Source organism: Erpetoichthys calabaricus, chromosome 16 (assembly GCF_900747795.2).
Source record: "Erpetoichthys calabaricus chromosome 16, fErpCal1.3, whole genome shotgun sequence".
Taxonomy (NCBI): domain Eukaryota; kingdom Metazoa; phylum Chordata; class Cladistia; order Polypteriformes; family Polypteridae; genus Erpetoichthys; species Erpetoichthys calabaricus.
Window position 1 is genome coordinate 5,198,367 of NC_041409.2, and position 21,875 is coordinate 5,220,241.

The following is a 21,875-nucleotide window of genomic DNA, read 5'->3' on the forward strand; positions in this document are numbered from 1 at the left end:
GTACTAATAATAAGTCACAGTCACAAATGACACAATTTAATCATTTAGCGACATGTCTCCATCAAGAAACTATCGAGCGAGGTAGTAGGAGTCGAGTCTCCAGTCTCTGGAATTTACTATGTCAAGTACGATTTTACTAATAATGGTTTCCTTATAATGTGACTGCCGTTGGGAGTTTTACGCGAAGAGTTCAAATCTCGCACCAAGTAAAAGAAACTCCTCTCTTCCTGGTCCTCCTGTCTGCAGGACGTCACCAGAAACTACCGTAGCAGTTCCTATTAAGAGGCGGGTTTTGCTTCTCGAATGGGAACCAAGCCTTTCTAATCGAAACACGAAAACATTATCACCGGCTTGTGAACGACGTCAGGCTAACCAATTGAATGCAGGCACAGGATCTGACCCTTTTGTAAATGACAGACACCAAAACCTATAAACCAAGACCACTGTGTTCTTCTGACCAATTGGAATGTGGTGGGCGGGGCGCCAGGCGAACCGTGTTGCGGGGGTACCTGGCGGCCATCTTGGATTTGCTGGCTGTTGTTTGGACGAGAGAGAGAGAGAGAGGGAGAGAGAGAGAGAGGGGGAGAGAGAGAGAAAATAAATAAAAAAATAAAGAAGACTAATTAATAAAAGGAGGATACAAGAGGAGAAAACCATTTTACCACGGGTAGGAGTTTATGTAATATGTCTTTTAAAATTATTGGCCTACTGAATGGTGTTGAGAGTTATGTGAAAATCCGCGTTTTTTAGCGAAATTGTGCCCCCAAAATAAAAGGCCCTGGTGGTAAAGCTGGATTGCAGTAAAATGAGAGCAGGTTGCTGTTTGGCTGGCTGTTAGTTACATGCTTAAATGTGATTTCAAGATGGAGATAGTGTGTTGTTGCCTGTACACAGTTATATCAGGCTATAAAGCAGGACTGATTGACGGGAGGGGGAGGAGAGAGGGTTCTGCTTAAATCTTAAGGTGCCACAATCTGCTTCTGGACAGGACAGCAGGGTGAGAAGTTAGGCGTTTTGTCTGTTTGTCAGCAACACTCTTCGTTTTCGAATGCTTGCGTTTATTAAACACGTTTGACAGTCCCCCTCTCTCTCTCTACTTACTAAACGTACATATGACCAGCCTTCAGCATCTCTTTAGCCATTTATTCACTTGGATAGATAACTTCTGCCATCTTCATAGTTAAAAAATTTAGAAACCGATAAAGTAAGTTACTTGGCCGATACATTAAGGAAAAGGCAGTTTTAAAGCTGTAGTAACAAGAGATATTCCCATGACATACTGTATTGCTCACTAGACATCTTGGTTTACCTTTCCAGAGCGCTGCTTCGTGCACAGTAAACTTGATGTCAGTTATGGGTCTCATTCATCTTTTACTTGTAGGGAAGCCCGCGCATATTATGAGAGTTACTTCAAGAGTGCTGGCGTCCAGAGGCATTTTCTTTCGAGTTTTGTTTTGCAGGCAGTGAACACACCATCAGGCATCAGTTGTAGACCACATGGATGCAGAGGTTAGCTCTGTCGGTTGGCTGTGTACTCTTAGTTGTACAATGTCAAGCCTCTTCTCTTTTTGTATTTTCAATGTCAAGCCTCTCCAGTTTTTGAAATTTTTAGGAACTCCTTGTGTTGAATATGTTTTACTATTTATGTAACTACATGCACATCTTTATGGATACAGTGTGGGCATTTGTGTATGACAGTATAGGTAGAATTACTTATGTATATACTAATGTGTTTTACATACTTAATATGTCATAAGGTTGATTGTCAGGAATATCAAAGCCATATGGCAAGCAGTTCCTTCTTTTTGTTTAACCCTTTTAGATCCGATTCACCGTTTTTTAGACATTACAGTATGCTTAGCTGTTGTATACCTCTTAGTAGGGATCCATCCTTCAAGGAGTGAGTTTGTTTTTATGTCCTTGGGTATGAGTTATTATTATATATAGGCTTTTCATTACATGTGTAGTCATGCTGGTTAACTTTACTAGTTAAGTGATGTCCATGTGACAGTTCTTATGCAGTGAGTAAACTGAAGTGGCCATCGAATACCTTAAGCCAAATTTGTGAATGAGTGATGAATCTTTTATGTAGATGTGAATTTCCCATCGGGATTAATAAAGTATCTATCTATCTATCTATCTAGAGCCACACTACTGAATCTGTCATCTCCACCAAATTTTGTACAGATTCTCCATTTGTACAGTCAAAGGTTATAGGCAGTGTTTTGTTCCAAACTTTGACTGTACTTGCACTTTTTTTTTTTACAGGTATGCTAAGTTACACCCCCACGGTGGGTTTAGTTAGTGATATTTTGGCTTCAGGATTGAAATTTTCCCCCAGGAGAATGTATTTATTGACCACACCTGCACTTTATTCTACCCCAAGCAATGCCAAGTACCCCTGCGAGTCTAGTACAAGATAATAATGCAAGTATTTTGATGTTGAGGGTTTTGAGCACTTTTTTTAGGCACAGTTAACAGACTGAGAATAAGTTGGCTGATGTAATGTATTGCATTAATAGAATATATTTCTGTTGAAATATTGTAATTCCTAAAGATTAATCCAAAATTACCAACATAACCACGTAGAAGGTTTTTCAGTTGTTATTGAAAGATGAAAATATGAGTGGATATTTTTCAAACTCCCTGTTCCCTTTGTTTAAAAAAAAAAAGTGTTTCCTGTTTTCAGCCTTTAACTTCCTTTTTAGTTTTCACCAAAGTTCTTGGATACAGGTTTCACTTTTGAGCTTAAACAAATCAAAAAAGTTCACCCATTTTACCAGTAAGATGATGCCAGGTTAAAATCACAAGAATTGGTCTTTTTGATAGGCTTGAGAGCTGTAAATATTCAATAAGTTTTTTAATATAATGATGTTTCATGTTTTTTTGATTGTTTTAAATCAAACCAGTACGAATGTGTATTGTGGTGGACTGCTGTTTTTTTCTTGAGATGGTCCCTCGTGTGATACAAACAGGATGCACATAGGACTAAAATCACACCATATTTTCATTTGTTTGCAACACACTTTCATCTCTCTCTCACATTCATATATATATATATATATAATGTGTGTCTGTACATATGCAGTGAAAAGCAAAAATATGAGGACAATCAGATAATATAAGCTGTTTTTGTTATAGCTAGATAGATTACACTTATGTGTCTGATTTTATATTCATAAAATATGTATACTAGGTTAAAAGATGAACAAGAAACTAAAGTACAGAATTTCAGCTTTTATTTCTGAGCAATGCATTGGCATTTAGGTTTAAATCGGGAGACAGACTTGGCCAATCTACAATTTTCCACTGTTTCTTTCTGATAAACTACTTGGCTAGGTGACCGTTATGTTTCAGGTCATTGTTTTGCTGTATTTTGAACCAATAGGGATGTCAAAAGAGCCAATACTTTTGGTCCCAGTCGGTACCAATGTTCCAAAGATATAATGGTTCTATTTTTTTTTTCAGTATTGAAAGCACTGAATGACAGTCAGTGCTGGACTCGTGCATAACTGCAAGTAGACCGAAAACTCCAAAAAGTAATGTGTGAAGAATACACAAGTAAGAACTATATAAAAATGGGTCATGGTGATGATGGTATAGTGCCGTATCACCACACGTTGGGAAAAAAAAATTATAATGTCTAGAAATCCTTCATCTTCAAGACAAACACACATTCTTTTGTTATCACTTTTATTCCATTAAGTTAATATATAAATAGCTTCATGTGTGCCTTGTGAGTGCGCAATGATGTGACCAATCAGATGTGAGTTTTAGTCATGAAACTTGTGTCACGATGCTATAAGATGAGAAAAAATAGTGGCATGATGAATCACTTTTTAATACCGTGTTCTATACAGAGTTTAGGAAGGAACAGAGCCTTTGCATTCATTTTCTGATTGCATCAAGCACATTGCTTTTAAGCGTCCATCCATTTTCTAACTGGTTTTGAACAGTTTGCGGTCACGTGGGAACCGTTGCATGCATTATGCGCTGTGAAGCATATAGGACTCTGAACACTGGCAGTGCAAACAACTGTAGAAAGTAAAAGTCTACGCAAGTTTCTATTCTATTTGAATTGGCTATTTGACTTCTCTACACTGGTGATGAAATGAGCTGCTCCAATTGTTTATATCAAAATAAAGTTGATTAAGTGCTTCAAAGCACTGCGATTATGTCAGTTAGCATGACAGGCCAAACCACATATTTCATTTCTAAAGACGTATATACAAATGGTAAGTTTTTGTCGGAGGCTAATCAATAACAAAGTTAAATTACATACTTTGAAAACAGCACAATAAAGGGTGTTTTACGAGAGTTCTGAAATATTGGATTAATGTAAAGCTGACAAGATCGATTTCACACAGGAAATTAAAGTTTGGACAAATGTAGTCTCACTAAAGCTAGACATGTAATATAAGTTTGCTTAAAACTGGGTAAGAACAATTAGACAGCTCACTGAGTGTCACATTTCTAAACTAACCCAATGCCTCATGAATGTGGCGGTGAAAGATCAGAGCTGCTGATACTATAAACTGTTTACAGTTTATATCCTTAATAGTTATAAAATGTATGATGTATGTATAGAGATGCAACAGAAAAAACTTTCTGTAGTATCAGATTATTCATTGGCATTTGATGGCATCAATGGATGAATGGCAAAAGTGAACGATATGTTGTTGCAGGTGCTATGTCTGCTCTCTCTTTTTCTGCATTATGAATATAGTGTAGTTGTCGACATAGGCTTGAAAGAACTGACAGTTATATTAATAAAAATCTGAAATGCAAAATATACATTTGAAGTAAACGTTAGATCACAGTCCGTCAAAAGGATTGCCATTGGGAGAGCTGGTAATGAAGAGGCAGATTTCAGTACTCAAAACTCCTGAAGCAATACCAGTAGATGCAGAGATGAGGCTGCACAACATCCGCCTTCCAACTACACTACTAAACGAATAACTAAAGGTATTTAATGTTACTGTCTAATTGGAAAATAGTTGCAGCCATTTAACAAGTTGTATATCTGTGGACCACAATGCTTATCATTCTGTTTGCTGTTGCTATGTCATATGGTGATGCAATACTTAAAATGAAAGAAGAATATCCTAGCACACAGAGGCATTTCTCAGATGTGTGAAGCCAAGTAGCTGTGGTGGTCTACGTGTGTGTGCGTCTTGTCTCCATTGTCTCTGTGCTCATTACTACCATGTGCAAATTAACTAAGTTTCAGTTACCTTGTGCTACTGAGCTCCTGAATGGTAACAGCAATTTTAGATTTTTATCTTCTCTCAGCATCGTCATTTTTTTTCCAGTATCTTTTTTTTTTCTCTCTATTTGAAACCCTGGTGGCAGTTTAAAATGCATGGACTGGAGAAATTGGCTATTTTAGGGAGAAGCCTTGTGGGTGTAGCCTTTGGAGCACAGGATTTCTGCCGCTATTTACATTCGTATAGGAAGTATAGGGAAAGTATTGTAATTGTCCATAGATTCGATGTTGAGATTTTGATGAATGTCGACATTTTAGACCTCCCTGACTTTCTTGTATACAATGTTTAGGGAAAGTATTGGAGTCCTCCAAAAATTCCATTTTGAGATTTTGATGAATCTGTACATCTTAGACCTCTTTGAGTCAGAAAATACCATTTTTGTAAATATGTCTCTTTGTGTGTTTGTGTGAGTACGCTTTCACTTAGGTCAACCAAATTTTGCATACAACTACTAGGTACAAAACATAAATGTCTATCAACTTTTGAGCTATTGTCGTTAACCAGAAGTGGTACTTTACCTTTTATTCATGCAGCTGCAGAGTCCGATTTATTCAACTTTACTTTTATACTAATTGTTCAATATATTATTAGATAGGATTTGTTGTTGATGGTTTTTTAATGTACATAATACAAAAATATTAGGGATGCACCGATATGGGAATTTTGGGCCGATGTCAATATCCGATAATGTCTATGTACTTATCTGCTGATGCCGATATACATATTTATAAGATAAAGAGAAACGTGAGACTTGATCTGTCTGGACAAGAATTACAGACAAAGTGAACATTTATTTGTATAACAATTTTGCACACCACATTCAATCATTAAAAAACAAATATCTGCCACATTTGGCTGGCTACCTGTTGGTTATATGGGAAACAGTTTTGCAGGTTGTTGCTTTAAATAACACTTTTCTCTTTCTTTTTGATGGAACAAATACAACACATTCAACAATAATCGAAAAAATGAAAGCTGAAAAAAATGGTAAAATGTACAATGACAATGAAATAAGCAATACCACTTAAGAATAACAACTTTTGCAGATTATTTACAATCATTAAAATGGCATCTGCTCAACTACATTTGGCTATCTGATCCTTTGTTTTACAGTCTGCAGGATTAAATACTAAGTAATACTTTTCTTTTTGATGGAATAAATCTAACCAATCTATAATTTTAAATAACAGAAAAGCGTAACAATGGTAAAGAAATAACTTTTGTTCTGGAGGCTTGTCATTCTTTTCTATTTTTTAAGCATGATGGGGAGGTTTTTCTTAACGAACAAGAGCGTCTCTGCCTTGTCGCAGGAAATTCTGTTTCTCTTTTTGTTGATCACATTAGAAGCCAAACTGAATAATCTCTCGCTGTCCATGCTAGTACATGAAGCTGACAGGAATTTGCGTTCTACTTTGGCAATGGTAGGAAACCGACTTCAGTTGTTATTCCAGTATTTCAGTGGATTTTCATTCCTCAGGATTGATGCTTCAGAAAGAAATCCCTGCACCTGCCGAGTAGCATGCATACATATATAGCTTTATATTCTGTATCATCTTTCATATCTAAAAGATAGATCTGTATTTTGGCTTTTACCAGGGCTATCAGATTAAGATTAGAATCCTTACAATAAAAATAAGTATATGGCATTTGTATTTAATGCATGTCTGTATTGTATTTGCTGTTTTTTGAAACATTTTATTATTAATAGGAATGCACGATAATATTGGATTTATATATGTTATCGGCAGATAATGGGTTAAAATAATTTTATCGGCATCGGACCGATGACTAAATTTGACTGATAATTCGAACCGATATTAATGACGCATTCACTGTGTTCCGGATGTGCCAGATGTTTAGGCAACGCAGGGCTGCTGTGCGAAAATGTCTGCGGTGTGGACGTTTTTCAAAGTGCGTGAGAGCGACATAAAATATGCCATTTGCAACACTTGTTCAACCAATGTTTTGCGCGGAGGGACCAAAGTGCGAAATTTCAATACCACCAACTTAATTACACACTTGAAGACACTCCATCCTGACAAATATACAGCGTTCCTCAGAGCAAAAGAGGAGAATCCTGAGCCACCGCACACAAAATCAAAAACTGCAGTTGCTCAATGTGTTGATCAGTTACTTGAAAAATCTAAAGAAATTTGATAAAGATAACTAAAGCTCAAACAATTACTGCAAAGGTGATGGAATTTATTGCTCTGGACGATCAGCCATTTTCTGTTGTAGAAGATATGGGATTTCGAAGGCTGCTTGAGCATCTCAAGCCCGGTTATCAGATACCCAGTCGCCGTTATTTTTCTGACATAGTGCTTCCAGAGTTACGTAAGATTGTGGAAAGTCATCCACACAAACTCCTTGCTGAAGATGTCACAGCCATAAGCTTTACCACTGATATATGGACATCTGATATGAGTGCTATTAGTATGCTTAGTTTAACTGCTCAGTGGATCGACCGCAAGTTTGAACTGCAGAAAGCAATCTTGCATGCCCAAGAATGCTCTGGATCACACACGGGTGCTGCACTCTCTGTGGCGTTTAAAAGGATGTTTGAAACATGGAAAATACCCAAAGAGGATGTTCATGTAGTATTACAAGACAATGCACGCAATGTTGCAAAGGCTATGGAGGAATGCAGGATCCCAAGTTTGCCATGTATGGCTCATACTTCACAACTTGCTGTGAACGACGACGTACTATCCCAGTGCAGCGTCTCGGATACAATGGCGATCGGCAGAAAAATAGTCGGTCATTTTAAGCATTCACAATTAGCCAACTCGCATCTCAAAACTATACCAACTGAACTTGTTATGCAGCCGAAAATGCTTCAACAAGACGTTTCAACTAGATGGAACAGCACATTCTATATTCTGCAAAGCTTGCTGGAGCAGAAAAGAGCCCTTGGGCTTATGCCTCTGATTTTGAGTTACCTGCAACTCTGTCTAATCAGTGGGGTTTGATCGAGAACATAATCACACTCCTTGCTCCATTTGAACAACTGACAAAAGAAATTTGCCAGTCTGAAGCCTTGGCTTCTAACGTTATTCCCTCAGTTAATGGTTTAAAACGACTGTTGACTAAACGTGCTAATACTGACTTCGTAGTCAAAACCAGTAAAAGCACTCTGTTGGAGGCTGTACACAATCGTTTCATTGAGATTTACACAGAACCCATGTACTGTGTTGCCACTATTTTAGACCCCAGATACAAAGACCGCTATTTCGGTGCAGATGTAAAATCACTGGCACTCAAAATGTTGCAAGCTGAGATGGAACTTGCATCGAACGAAATGCAAACAAGTGAATCACAGATAGATTGTCCACAACAGAAAAGGGCCAAGATAAATGACGAGGTGGCATGCACGCTGTTCAAAATGTATGACAAAATTCTTGAAGAGAACACATTGATGCCTCGGGAAAACAGCCAGATGACAACAGAGGTGAGTTTAAAAAAAAAAAAAAAAAAAACTGTGGAGATCTTTACAACATTGTTTTAAGTAAATAACTAGGGCTGTTGGATCGAATATCACTATTCTAACATAATTCGAATGTATAAAAAATCTTGTAAGGCAAGAAAGAAAAATGGCAATCGAATGTAAAAGAGCGATTGTTGGTTTTACCTCGCACAAACTTTGGCTTCATGTTACTTAAGACGTGCTGGACACTATTGTGGGATTTTACAGATCTGTTTTTGCATGTAACTTTTTTATTTTAACCCATTATCTGCCGATACAGATATAAATCCGATATTATCGTGCATCCCTAAAAAAATACAATCATTGTCTTGTCTGAGTATATGAGCAAGTCTAGGGGAGACCACTCTTGATTTTTGGAACACACTTTTTAATGGGTTTTCCCCAGACTTGTATTCTGGTTTGGGAGTCATTTCTTGCCCAGCGAGACTAGGACAAATGGGGAAAAAAAAAAAAGAAAAATGAAAGGTGGGATAGATTTGGAAAATTAAAGTTTCAGGATTTTTTGAATTTTGAAAATTGAATCAATTTTACTCATCTGTTACTCTTTAGTTTGTTTTTAACCAGCTAATGATGCAAATATTCTTGTAATCACAAATGTTACAAACCTAAAAGAGTGATTCGTTGACAAACTAGATTTTAAAGACATTTTGTTACAAAAACAGATTTAAGGAATTTGTTTGAATTAAAATATCCTGAATTATCTTGGAATTCGGTAATTCAACAGTACAGCAATAATAATGCTTGAATTTCTATTTTAAGTAAGCAGTATTTTTCAGTTACTGGAGAGAATATGCCCAGAATACATTTGTAATGTGCACATGCTAGGATAAATTTGGAAGTCCATATTAATATCAATCTTTTTAAACCCTATGCTAAAATCCCCTCAAGATTATATTTCTGCCATTTGTTGTTACACCTGGGGATCCCATGTCCATTATTACATTAAAATTCATGTCCTGCGTTGTATTTTAATATTTATGAATGTTGATACTAGTTTGTTGGTCTTTGCCGTGGTATAAAGTATCATGAAATTTCACTTGTATTGGTATTGAATACTAAAATTCTGGTATTGTGACATCCCTGTGAACAACCATCCAGTGAGCTTGGGGGCATTTGTTTGTATTTAAAAAGATAAGATATTTCTGTACATTAAAATATATTCACACACAGTATATACAGGGCGAGCCAAAAAAAAGATAAACCAACGGCTAGTAACTTAATACAACCTCGAGTCAATATTCAAATATACAGGGTGAGCCAAAAAGAAGTACCACATTTCAAACGTTTATTCTACAACATTTCTCAAGGTCATTGCATGAGGTGGAGGCAGCCTAGTGGGTTGGGGTGCGGGTCCTTTGATAGGTGATCCCTTGTAGTTTTTAGTCGGCAACATTCCTTGGTCCAGTGCGCACCGTGCTTTCACTGTCAAAGCATTCTTCAAAAACAACGAATCCATCATCACTGCGCAATGCGCCTTCCAAATGCATCTCAGCATTCCTCCTAATGGTGATGTCCCAAATCGGAAAATAATTCTTCAGTGGGTGGCTTAATTTTGACATAAACTGTTTCAATAATAGCGATGGTTTTTAAAAAGCAATATGAACAGCATCACTAGAAGTTTTAACAGGTGTACATTGATAAAATAAATGAGGGTATCCCTACATCTTTTTTTTTTTAAAAAAAGGTTGTTATCTTGTTATGATATAGTATTAGATTATAAGCATGAATAACCTCTGTACAGTAGATTAGGATCAATACCATAAATTACTTTTTATGTCAACATAGAATCAAAAAGTCTCAGATAAAGCTAATAGGATTCTAGTGTAGTGACCTAAGAACTGGAGTTTGATGTTGAGTTGTTTTGCCATGCTTTTATCACAGCTCGGTTGGACTGTTTCAGTTCTCTTGTTAATTAATAGTCTCTCTGGACAAAAGCATCAACAAGTTACAACAGGGTCTGAAAGCCGATGCTGGAGTGTTAACTGAAGGCAAATACTCTGAAGATTAATCCGTTTAGTTATCTTGTTTTTACTGGTTTCCATTGTGGTATTTGTTAGTTTTTAAAAACTCTTGTTTAGTTAAAAAATCTTTGATATAAAATTTTAATCGTATTTAATGAGCCTTATCTATACTGTAACCCTTTGCTATACTCTGTTCATCCATTTTCCATCCTATTTAGTTCAGGGTCTTGGAGAGCTGGTGTCTATACTGGTAGTACTGGGGGCAAGGCAGGAGCCAACCTTGCTTTTGCCATTACAGTTTTAGTTTAGTTTAGTTAGTTTTAGTTTTTTGTTCCACAAAGGTTTTATTTTATATACTGTATATATTAGTTTCAGTTTTAGTAATTATGGTATGGTTTAACAGTTATGTAGTTTAGTTTTGTACCTCAATCAGACAGAACTGTACAATAAATGGGTTTAGATATAATATTAGTTTAATGTTTGTAGAATCATAAATGTGTCCTGTTAATACAAGCAAAAAGTAAGCCTGATACTGAATATGAGGAATTTTACTCAATTATAAAATTATAAACTTTTTTAATTTTTTCAATTTGTGCTGAAAAAATGTATGTTCCGAAAAATGTTGCCATTTTTCATCCTTTGTTTTCTTTCACTAGAAATATGTTGTTGTCCAATTTGTGATGTCTCTGTAGGTGGATTTTAAGGTTAGTGGGATTTTTACTCTTAATGACTACAGCACACAACATATCCAACTCCAAGATAATGTTCTTCCAATTGACACCTTTAATGTTGTATTTAAAATAACTCCCATACTGGGTTTTTCTCAATCACATTAAGTTTATTTCTAGAATATTGCTATCCCCAGGCCTGAAAAGTTCCAGAGGTCAGAAAACAGATTTGTTTTGTCAGATGAATTTTTAAAGCACAAGTGATTACTCAACAACATAATTCTCACTAATGTAGACTTTGTGACTCTCTTCATCTGTGCAGTTTTATTTTCAAACAGGATTCCTTCTGTGTGAAGTGACATATGAATTGTTGTCAATAGAACATAGACACCTGCGAAATAAACTGAACCATTTCTCACATATAATTTTTCTGTCCATAAGGTAAAGGTTTTGTTAACCAGCACATTTCAACTTCAGATGTTTAAATTACACCTTAATATACAGGAAGTACAAAGAAAACCAGCAGCTCATCTTAACAGATATCAGACCTCATGTACGATCTGAAGTTTGGCTTAGAGTGTGCTACTGCATTTGTTGCTGTGTACATACTGTATATTAGGCTCACTCATAGTTACAGGTAATATGCCATCACTTACGAACAAACTGAAATTCTGTAATTGGTTATCTGTATCTGATACTTCTATCTTGAGCACTGAAGATCTAATGAATGGCAACTGTGAATGTAGTCTAGCACAGTGGAAATACTTGCACATTCAGAAGCTGCATCATAATTTACAGGTTGAGCAAAATCGTCACTTTGGTGTGCTTCATTAACACTAGAATATATAATGATGTCGCTCAATTTCTGAAGAACTGCCACTGTTTAACATAGCAAATCACACGTCTTGCCAGTGTTCAGCTTGCACTGTCACTGCAAATGCTGTGTCAACACCTGCCCTACTTCACTAGCCACTGTTCACTGAATAAAGGTTTGCAGGCAGCTCATGGTGGATAAGTTGTCTCCTAAGTAAGGGTAAAGGGGGTTAAATAAGTCTGAAATTAGTAATATTTATTTGAAATCAAATACCAATATATTTCGATTCGTTTGAGAGCCGCTAAAGCCCAGGTTATCCTACACGCCAGTTGTGATGAAAAAGGAAAGTATTTTTTTGTGAGCTATTTTTTAATCTTAGTCTTTCAGCTATGTTAATAGTTTTTGTCAAGTTTTAATTTTTCTTTTTGGTTTTGTTTATTTCTGTTTACAAAAATGTTTTTTATTAATAGTTTACCTATTCATTTTAGTTTCTATTAATGATAAACTTGCTCTGTACTATTTTAGTTACCCTGCTGTATTTATTTTAATTGTGTAATTACTCTACATTTTAGTAGTTTATTGTAATTTTGTAATGCAAATTTTCAATGCTGTTAATGGTAATAAGGATTGATAGATAGCTTGATAGGTAATGGTGACACTTTTTATTTATACAGTGAACCCTTGTTTATCACGGTTAATCCGTTCCAGACTCTACTGTGATAAATGAATTTTCGCGAAGTAGGATTCTTTATTTATAAATCGAATATTTTCGCAGTTAGAGTATAGAAAACCTGTTTACGACCTTCTAAAAACGTTTTTTTAACATTATTAGAGCCCTCTAGACATGAAATAACACCCTTTAGTCACCATTACACTCGTATTACCCAATATATTAGACAAAATAAGAGAACATAAGACATATTAGACGTTACAAATATCATATTATTATTATCGTACTGTACATTTAATTACACATACACGCAGTTCTTACACACAACCACTAACCTATGAAGGCATGACCTCAGTAGGAGAGTCTTCAGGTGGTGCAGTATCTTCAGCAGGTGCGTCGTTGTCTTCTTCCGCTGAAGGAGTACTAGGAGTAGGCAGTGGGTGTCTGGGTGCGCGGCTGAAGAACATCTTGATAGGCAGTTGCTGGCGCTGTCTTTTCATATGTGTGAGGTAGTGCTGGGCGGTATACCAGTTCATACCGAAAACCGTTTTTTATTTTTTTTATGATATGGATTTTTCTTATACCGCAACACCGGTTTAAATTGCCTAAACGACGTTCGGAACGTGGCGCAGTGGGAAACTGTTCAAGTAGGGACCTTTTTCACTGCTACACCGCTAAACACAGATTTGTTGCACTAGGGCTCTTTTTCACTGCTACACCACCAAATAGTGGGCGGTAGCATAGGAATGCTGTGTGGTGAAAATGGACAGAGAGCCTGGAGATACTTTAGTTTTAAAAGGTCAGATGTATAAATACCGTTTCTATACTACTGGATAATACTGCAAGCCAAGTTGTACTTGTTTTATTTGTTTTCAATACAGTGTAATGTATGGTACTGTGTAATAGTGTGACAACATGTTTTCAAACCCCGTCATAAGTTATATAGCACATTAAATGCTTTGTGTTAAGTGATTCTTAAACTGACTTCTTCTTGCACTAAGAGGAGGCGCCGGCAGCAATCGCCGCACAGAATACATTCACTTCATGATCTTCCTGCTCTCTGAACATTTAGAATGCTAAGATAAATACTTGATATCATTTTCATGGGGAAATGCATTAAAGCATGCATTAATCATATGGGGGCACGGCGGCGTGCCTGCCTTGCTTTTGCATGTTTTTCTGGTGGGTTTACTCAGCGCTTCAGTTTCCTTTCAAAGTCATGTAGGATGTGGGGTTTTGTTGTGCTATATTGACCCTGCTAGTGTATGTTTTGCTTGTATTCATCCTTCGATGGGCGCAACTCTGAATGGATGGCATAATTAAACATGTATAACGAAGATATTTTTAAAGTTCTGAACACTCCGTGGGCTAAGTTTATAACTAGTTTTAATTTCACAAAGACGTTTATTGTGCGGTGATTGGTTATGTGGAGAAAGATAAAGGACGGATAAGAACTGGGGTTTTGGTACGTCAGAGACAGCACACGTGCAATAAAGAAAGCCCGCTCAGAAGAACATGCATTGAATTCTGTGTTCGTGTCTCCGACCACCAGATCACAAACCCAACATTTACACAATATTTAAGTTAAACCTGTGCAATAGCTATTCATACATCCAGTTTTTTGGAGCCTCGTCACACCTGCCATAAAGGTCTCTACACTGAACCTACACATGGGGACCCCTTACTGCCAGGGAGCAGCACTACCGCCTCACTACCATGCTTGTTTAATACCTGCTTTAATGCATTTCATCATGAAAATGATATCAAGTATTTATCTTAGCATTCTAAATTTTTAGAGAGCAGGAATACCATGAAATGAATGGATTCTGTGCGGTGATTGCTGCCTCCTCTCAGTCTATAGGAAGTCAGTTTAAGAAGCATAGTGATTAACAACTGGGTTGGGGAACACAACACAAAGCATTTAATGTGCTGCATTAACTTATGGCGGGGTTTGAGAAAATCAAGTAAATTAAACATTGATTTTAGGATGAAGTTTAATTTATGACATTCTACTTTAATTATGAAGTAAACTATGAAAATAAAGTGGAAATGTTGACTTTAATCTTGACATAAGCGCCAAAATTAAAGTGGAAATGTCGAGAATAAAGTCAGTATGTCGACTTTATTCTTGACATATACCGGTAGTTTGTTTTTTTTCTTTCCTCTTTACTGTGTTTTTTTTTCTTCACCGTGGCCCTAATGCACTTCCGTAGGGCTATACCACAAATAGCATTATACAGTAAATGCAAGTTGCAGTTATTTTATTTATGTGTATAGCTTAGCTTGAAGCAAGGTCCATATTAATGCAGTTTGCCTAAATGATGGTACAGTTGGTAAGGATGTCATCACAAAGTTGTACTTGTTTTATTTTATTTTATTTTAATTTGGTGAATACTGTGTAATGCACCTGGGCTTGAAGTCTTGAAGTAATAGTGCAGCTATCAGTAATAATACTATTTATTTATTTTATTGTTATTATTTATTAGTTTAAATATTATGCAGTTTATTGATGGTAAAGTTGTTGAAAAAGTCACTTTAACGTGTCAATGGACAGAGATAGTTAACATTAACAAAGTGTAGTTGGTTCACAAAAAATATTTACTATTTATTACTTTTCTAAGACATGTTCAGTGCAATACAAGTTTTGACAAGCACCTCTGGATATTTTACTAAGTCTAAATGCCTCTTTGGATGGTTGAAAATATGTTGTCAAAATCATAGTTTAACTTTTTGCAAAATTTGTTCAATAAAAAGGTTTTGTATTTTGACTGCAACTGTCATGCAATGTGATTCCTTCTCTTCATTAGTGTCACCCCCTTGAAAACTATCACTTTATGGGGCCATGCAGACCTGTATTAATACTTGTGTGCACATTAAAATGTTTTTTTATACAATGTACAATTCTCATAACAGGTTATTCTTAGCCAGTCTACTGCAGTAATTGCAGTGGAAAATGTGGTTAACATCCACTCATGCATGGGGAAAAAAATACCGCCGAATACCGTGAAACCGGGATAATTTAGAAAAATACCGTGATATAGAATTTTGGTCATACCGCCCACCCCTAGCGTGAGGAGGCTTTTGTAGGGTATTGCCATCTTTGATCATATCCAAGAGTTTCACCTACTCCTGGATGGTAAGCATCTTCCTCCGGCGCTTAGTTTTATTGTCAGAAGGCTTAGAAAAAGCAGCACGTTTAGGAGCCTTCGTGGGGCTTAGATAAAAGTTCTCAGAAAGCGCATGTGTAGTGACGTAAGCATGTATGAGAAAAAATTGCGATAGAGTGCAGCCGCGAAAGTTGAAGCGTGATATAGCGAGGGATCACTGTACATGTGTAACTTTCCAGCTCCTCTTAAAAATAGCAGTAGTTTTTGATGAAAACCTACCAAACCTTTGAGGTAATATTTTAAATCACTATTAGTATCTGGGTGCTGCTGGTAGTTAATTCTGGTATAAAAAGTATAAAGAATATCGTTTCCACGATGCAGTTGTAAATGCAAGCTGTATTATTGAACTGCACGTGTGCAAAGTGACAGACAGACGTGGTGCATAATTGACGTCACTTTTTTAATACTTAGAGTGATTTGGTCAGCTTGGTAGATACTTAATGACAGTTTCTTCATGTTTTAGAAAGAAACAAACAATAGCTATAGGCTTTATTGTTCAGTAGAATGTTCAGGAGTTAGATTATAAAGTGAACAAAGTAAATTTCTTAATCTTATCAGTAAATGAAGACATGTAGAAATAGGTCATCCAAAATTAAAACTATAGTAGACCTTCTTTATTTACTGTTAATTCCTTCAGTAATCTGATGCTGCCGTTGCATGATCATAATTAATTTTAAAGGCTTTTCTTTCATGGTATCGAAAGTGAACAAATAGCCATACAGCAAAATTACATTTTCAGTGAGTGTGTCTCTATGTGAATGAACTAAATTGTGTGTTTCCTTAATGTGAATATAAACTTGAGCAGATATACTCAAAACAAACTGTGACAATCAGTTTCAAAGTTAATTGCTCTGTTCTACGAGGAGACTGTGATGCTTTGAGAACATACTTTAAGCTGTTTGTGCTGTTGTGTAGTTCCATTGAAATAGTTAGCGTTTACATTTTCACTATTTTGGTAAATAGATCCATGATCACTTGCTCACCTACCAGCAAACAGAGCAGTCTGGTTTTATGCCTAAGAAATCTACCATCTACCACATCCTCACGCTGAGGGTTCCCACAGAGCGCAAATGCAAATATCGGCAGAGTTTCTTTGCAGCCTTTGTCAATTTTCATAAAACATTCAAATTAGTTGGTCGAGCTGCCCTGTGGGTCATCCTGACACTTCATGGGATCCCCTCGAGGTTGCTGCATATCATGGCCGGCCTGTACATTGGTACTGTATGTGCTGTACAGAGTGGAGCAAAACCTCTTGTGTTTTTCCCCAATCGATTCCTGGGTTCATCAGAGGTGTGTTGTTGTTCTTACTCTGTTCAATGCTTGCATGGACTGGGTGTCAGGCAAGCTTATGAGGTTCTGCAGCTGTTGGACATTTGTTGGTAAAGAAAGATTCACTGATTTTGACTTTGCTGACGATGCTGTGATCTTCGTGTAGGCTCAGATTGGGGCTCTCGAGAGACTGAGCGAGGAGTCTTGAGTGTCTGGGCTTGTGAGTGTCCTGGATAAAAATCAAGTTCCTGGCCTTTAATGACCTCTTGGGCACAGCCATCAGCAGTGTGTCTGTCTGTGGATAGAGTGTCAACCTTGGGAGAGCGTAAGGTCGCTGGAAAGGGCTTTGTGGCACTTCTGATATCTATGTAGAAAGACGATTGTCCAAGTCTATAGAATCCTGGTGTTTCCTGTTTTGCTATATGGTTGCGAGACATGGATGCTATCCAATGACCTGAGACGAAGACTGGACTCCTACAGTACTGTATCTCTTCTGAGAATCCTTGGGTACTGCTGCTTTGATTTTGTGTTGAATAAACAGTTGCTCACGGTGTCCCAAATGAGGCACGTTACCTGCATTGTGAGGTAGGGTCAGTTGTGGCACTATGGCCATGTGGTGTGATTTCCCAGAGAGTGATCTGACTTGCAGGATCTTCATTGTTGAGGACATGAGTGGCTGGATCAGGCCAAGGGGACACACATGTAACACCTGGCTGTGGCAGATAGAGGGGCATTTCTGGAGGTTGGCAGTGGGCTGCCTGGGGGGTTGCCAACCAGGATCCCGAGCTGTTTCATTGTGTGGTGGGTGCAGCAATGCGCTGTAACAGTGCATGCTCCCTGACCTGACCTGACCTGACCTGGTAAATTGCTTATAAATTAGGAACAAGTTTGTATTACTCATAAATGATCTGATGGCTTCTGCTTCAGAAAATTAATTCTAAATAAATGGTATCCTTTAAAAATTGCCATTTTGTGCCTCTGATCTTGTATCCTGGAAAATGTTTTCATCCAGCATGTTGAATGGGGAACTCCCTTTACTATGTGGATATACTCGATCAAATGTCAGCAACAGCTGGCCTATACAGTTCCTTTCTGCACAATGTCAAGCATTTGGTATATTTTGAAGGTCATTCATTGTCTTTCATAACCCTTACCTTTCTACCCTGTTCTAATAAGTCATACACATTTCTCAGTTAAAAGCCTGTGTGCAGCATCGTCACATCTGTTTCTAAAAGTTACATTTAAACTCCTCCTTATCCAAAAAACAGAACAATAGATTTTAATGTTGAATGTAATTTGTCAAAATATATTTGTTTTTTTGACAAAGCTCATGAAGCATGAATGTGGGTGTTAAGTTTTTTGTTGGAGTTTTTATATATTTAATTATTATTAATATTTTCAAGATTGCATTTATTGAGAATATGAAGTACAGTACAACAAATATTTTTTTATTTACTTACATTTTCACTTTTAATTATTTTATCTTTATTCACTCTAAACATTGAGGTTTTTAAATGTATTTTTTATTTCATTAAGACTTTTTGTTCAAATCTTCACTTTTTCAAATATAATTTCTGGACCAGTTAAAGTTTAGCGTAGGTAATTCACAAAAGATTGATGCTATTTTTTTTGGTAACTCTGAAGACTGATAAAGTTGTATAGCATAATTAATTTGTGACCTGTGCATGTTTTACCACATTCTATTAACATGGTATTTGTAACAGATACTCATAAAAAAAATATATATTAAAGGACAGTTGGAATTTGAAATTTAAAATGAACATGGCGATGATGCTTCTAGTTTGCTTATTTTATTTTTGCATGTTTTTGCCTTTTTAACTACTGTACTCCATGCTGTGCCACTATAATGGTATTCAGCCTTGGACAATACTTATTCTAAAAACTAGACATTGATTTATCACAATTTGAAGTGAAATTTTAAGCTTTATAACACTTTTGCTGGCTGAGTACTTGTGTTCATTTGAAAACTGTGCAAAGCTTTTCCTCCCTTTGCTGCTAGTAAAGGCCCATTTAACTTTGTTTAATTATATCTTTGTCAGAGGTTAAGCAAAATGAAACCTTTTGTTGGCTAACTAGAGAGATTACAAGATGCAAGCTTTCAAGGCAACTCATGGCCCTTCTTCAGGGTTTATATATTGCCTGAAGAAGGGGCCCGACTTGCCTCGAAAGCTTGCATATTGTAATCTTTCTGTTTAGCCAATACAATGTGTTGTTTTTTCTTAATTTCTCACTACGTCTATAATGGCTAACATGGTACAACACCCTAGTACTATCTTTGTCAGACAAATCTTGAATCATACCCTTTAAAACCAGACATTGCCACAGTTTGGAAAACTTGAATCAGGATTTTTTTATTTTACATTTGTAATTTTGTAAACGTGAGTGTACATTTAATTACATTAGCAGCAATTTAGTTTGAATAAAAAACATACAAAATAGTATTTGAATAATTTTGTCTTTTAATACAATAATGTAATGGTTTGTCAGGTTCTGGTCTTGCATTATTTAAGGATATCTATAAATTTGCATAATGTATCTTCTAATGTATGCTACTTTTTGTTTAATGTAAAAAATAATTGTATTTAATGCTTAATTTATACTATCCACCCAACCTAGCCCTGACGGGGGCAACAGCTGATATATTTTATCATGAATAAATATTATGATTCTGATCATGTTGTCCTTTATATAAGATTAGATAAACTTTATTGATCCCATTGGGAAATCCAGAATATTATGCTTTCTTCCTGTCACTTGAGGGGGGGGGGGGGTGTTTTTCTCCTGTCATTAGACTTTGTATTTTCAATGAATATTCCAGTTTGCTTCCAGATTTTGATGGTAGACTTACTTTTTTCAAGCATTATCTGTTTATATCCCCAAAACACTTCCTGGACCTCTGAAATTCTCTTTGTAATTATACTCTTTTGATAACATTATCTACTGCCTTTGAAGAGGTGACTTTGTCAGACTTGTAATGAAAAAAATTGCTTTTCTCCATTTTTTCATGTGTAGCTCTGCTCAAAGCATCTGAAGGTATGAAGAAATTCTTCTCCTGAGGGAGTCATGGCCGATAAGAGGAAATTACAAGGTCAGTTGTATGATTAATTTATATTACATGGCAAACAAGGTTTTATTCCCTGTCATTATTTGAACTGTTTTATATCCTAACCTTTTTCTGTTTATTATAAATTGTGTTCAAGATGTTATTGAAATCGCTTCTCTGAATATAGAGAAAAAAGTAAAAATCTCGACCAAATTATACTCATGCATGTTGTTGACCTGTTATCTCTTTTTTTTTTCCCAGAGTCAAGTTTGTTTTACATTTCATTTAATATGGGCTGGAATGCTTCCTTTTAGTTTTCCCCCTTGTCTTTGCTAGTATCCTTTAAGGATTCAGGTTAATATTTTAATATTTGTTGCATTATTTAGAGATGGTGTTAATGTTATCAAGTCATCCTTATTGCATTTTTGAAATGTTGTATTCTTAAGACCAGCTCTGTTTCTTAATCTTATAGGCATGTCTTCATAGTTATAATTTTGCATTAGTACACCATCACCACCATCTTCTATTACACTGTAAACAAAACCCTAAATAAACTTTGCTATGTACAGAATGCTGCTGCTCATTACATCTCAGTCATGCCAATCCAGAAGTGAGCCCCAGTAAGGAATATAATCCATTATTTAAATCTTGTGTACCACATAAGGTCATGGTAGGCATGCCACCTTGTGTCCTACCTCCCGATGTACCTTCCTATCTTACAACCTCAGATTTTCTGCCATCTCTCTTTGTAGTCCTTAGTGATGTCGAGGCGGGTAATTGAGGCATAAATGTTAAATACAAAAATATGTATTTTTTTATTTCGCCTTATACAATTTCTCGTATTAGGAATTTGTTAGTTTTCGCATACCCCTTGGGGTCAGAGCGCAGGGTCAGCCATTGACAGCGCCGCTGGAGCAATTGAAGGTTAATGGCCTTGCCCAAGGGCCCAGCAGAGTAGGATTTCTTTTTGGCATTGATATTTATTTATTTGAATACTAGGGACCTCGCTCGCCAACCCCCATGTTTAGTTTTCCGGATATGCACTTTTAAGATTTTTTTTTTCTTTGAATTGTTGCTATTTCATTGGTTTCACTTTTATTTCAGAACTTATGTAAAAACAATATTTGGAATCTTTCGAGTTCCAATATGCTGAATCTTTTAAATGAGGTCAGTTTAATGACTTTGTACCATAATTCAGGATAGGTTTCTCTGTTTGGAATTTCAGCACAGACAACGTGATCTACATCATCAGCAGTTAATAATTTTTTTTGCAAAGTAACCAATAAATGCATGTGAGGTAAAACATGTTTTTGAAATTCTCTGACTTAAACTTCAAAGCCTTACAATATTACATACTTCTGACATATCACCTGTGTTCATATATTCGATCTTTATTCACCGTTTAGTTATTTCTCCGAGTAATAATTTCTCTTTTTTTGCGCTAATGCGATGTTTACTTTCTTTTTTGACACTCGTTTTTTTCTGCTTTCATATTCTGTATCTTGCTCTGC

General features: G+C 36.3%; 1 protein-coding gene across 4 annotated transcripts in view; it reads left to right on the forward strand.

Moving 5' to 3' along the window:
• Positions 1-494: 494 nt before the first annotated feature.
• The window catches only part of LOC114667077 (CCR4-NOT transcription complex subunit 3-like), a 106,982-nt gene continuing 85,601 nt past the window's right edge, over positions 495-21,875 (forward strand). For 3 of the 4 annotated variants that reach the window (XM_051920154.1, XM_051920156.1, XM_051920157.1), the window contains exons 1-2: positions 495-667; positions 20,334-20,409. In XM_051920154.1, the coding sequence (XP_051776114.1) occupies positions 20,385-20,409 (25 nt within the window). In that variant the 5' untranslated portion in view covers positions 495-667; positions 20,334-20,384. Of the gene's footprint in view, positions 1,205-20,333; positions 20,410-21,875 lie in introns of all 4 variants that reach the window. The other variant, XM_051920155.1, reaches the window with a different exon arrangement.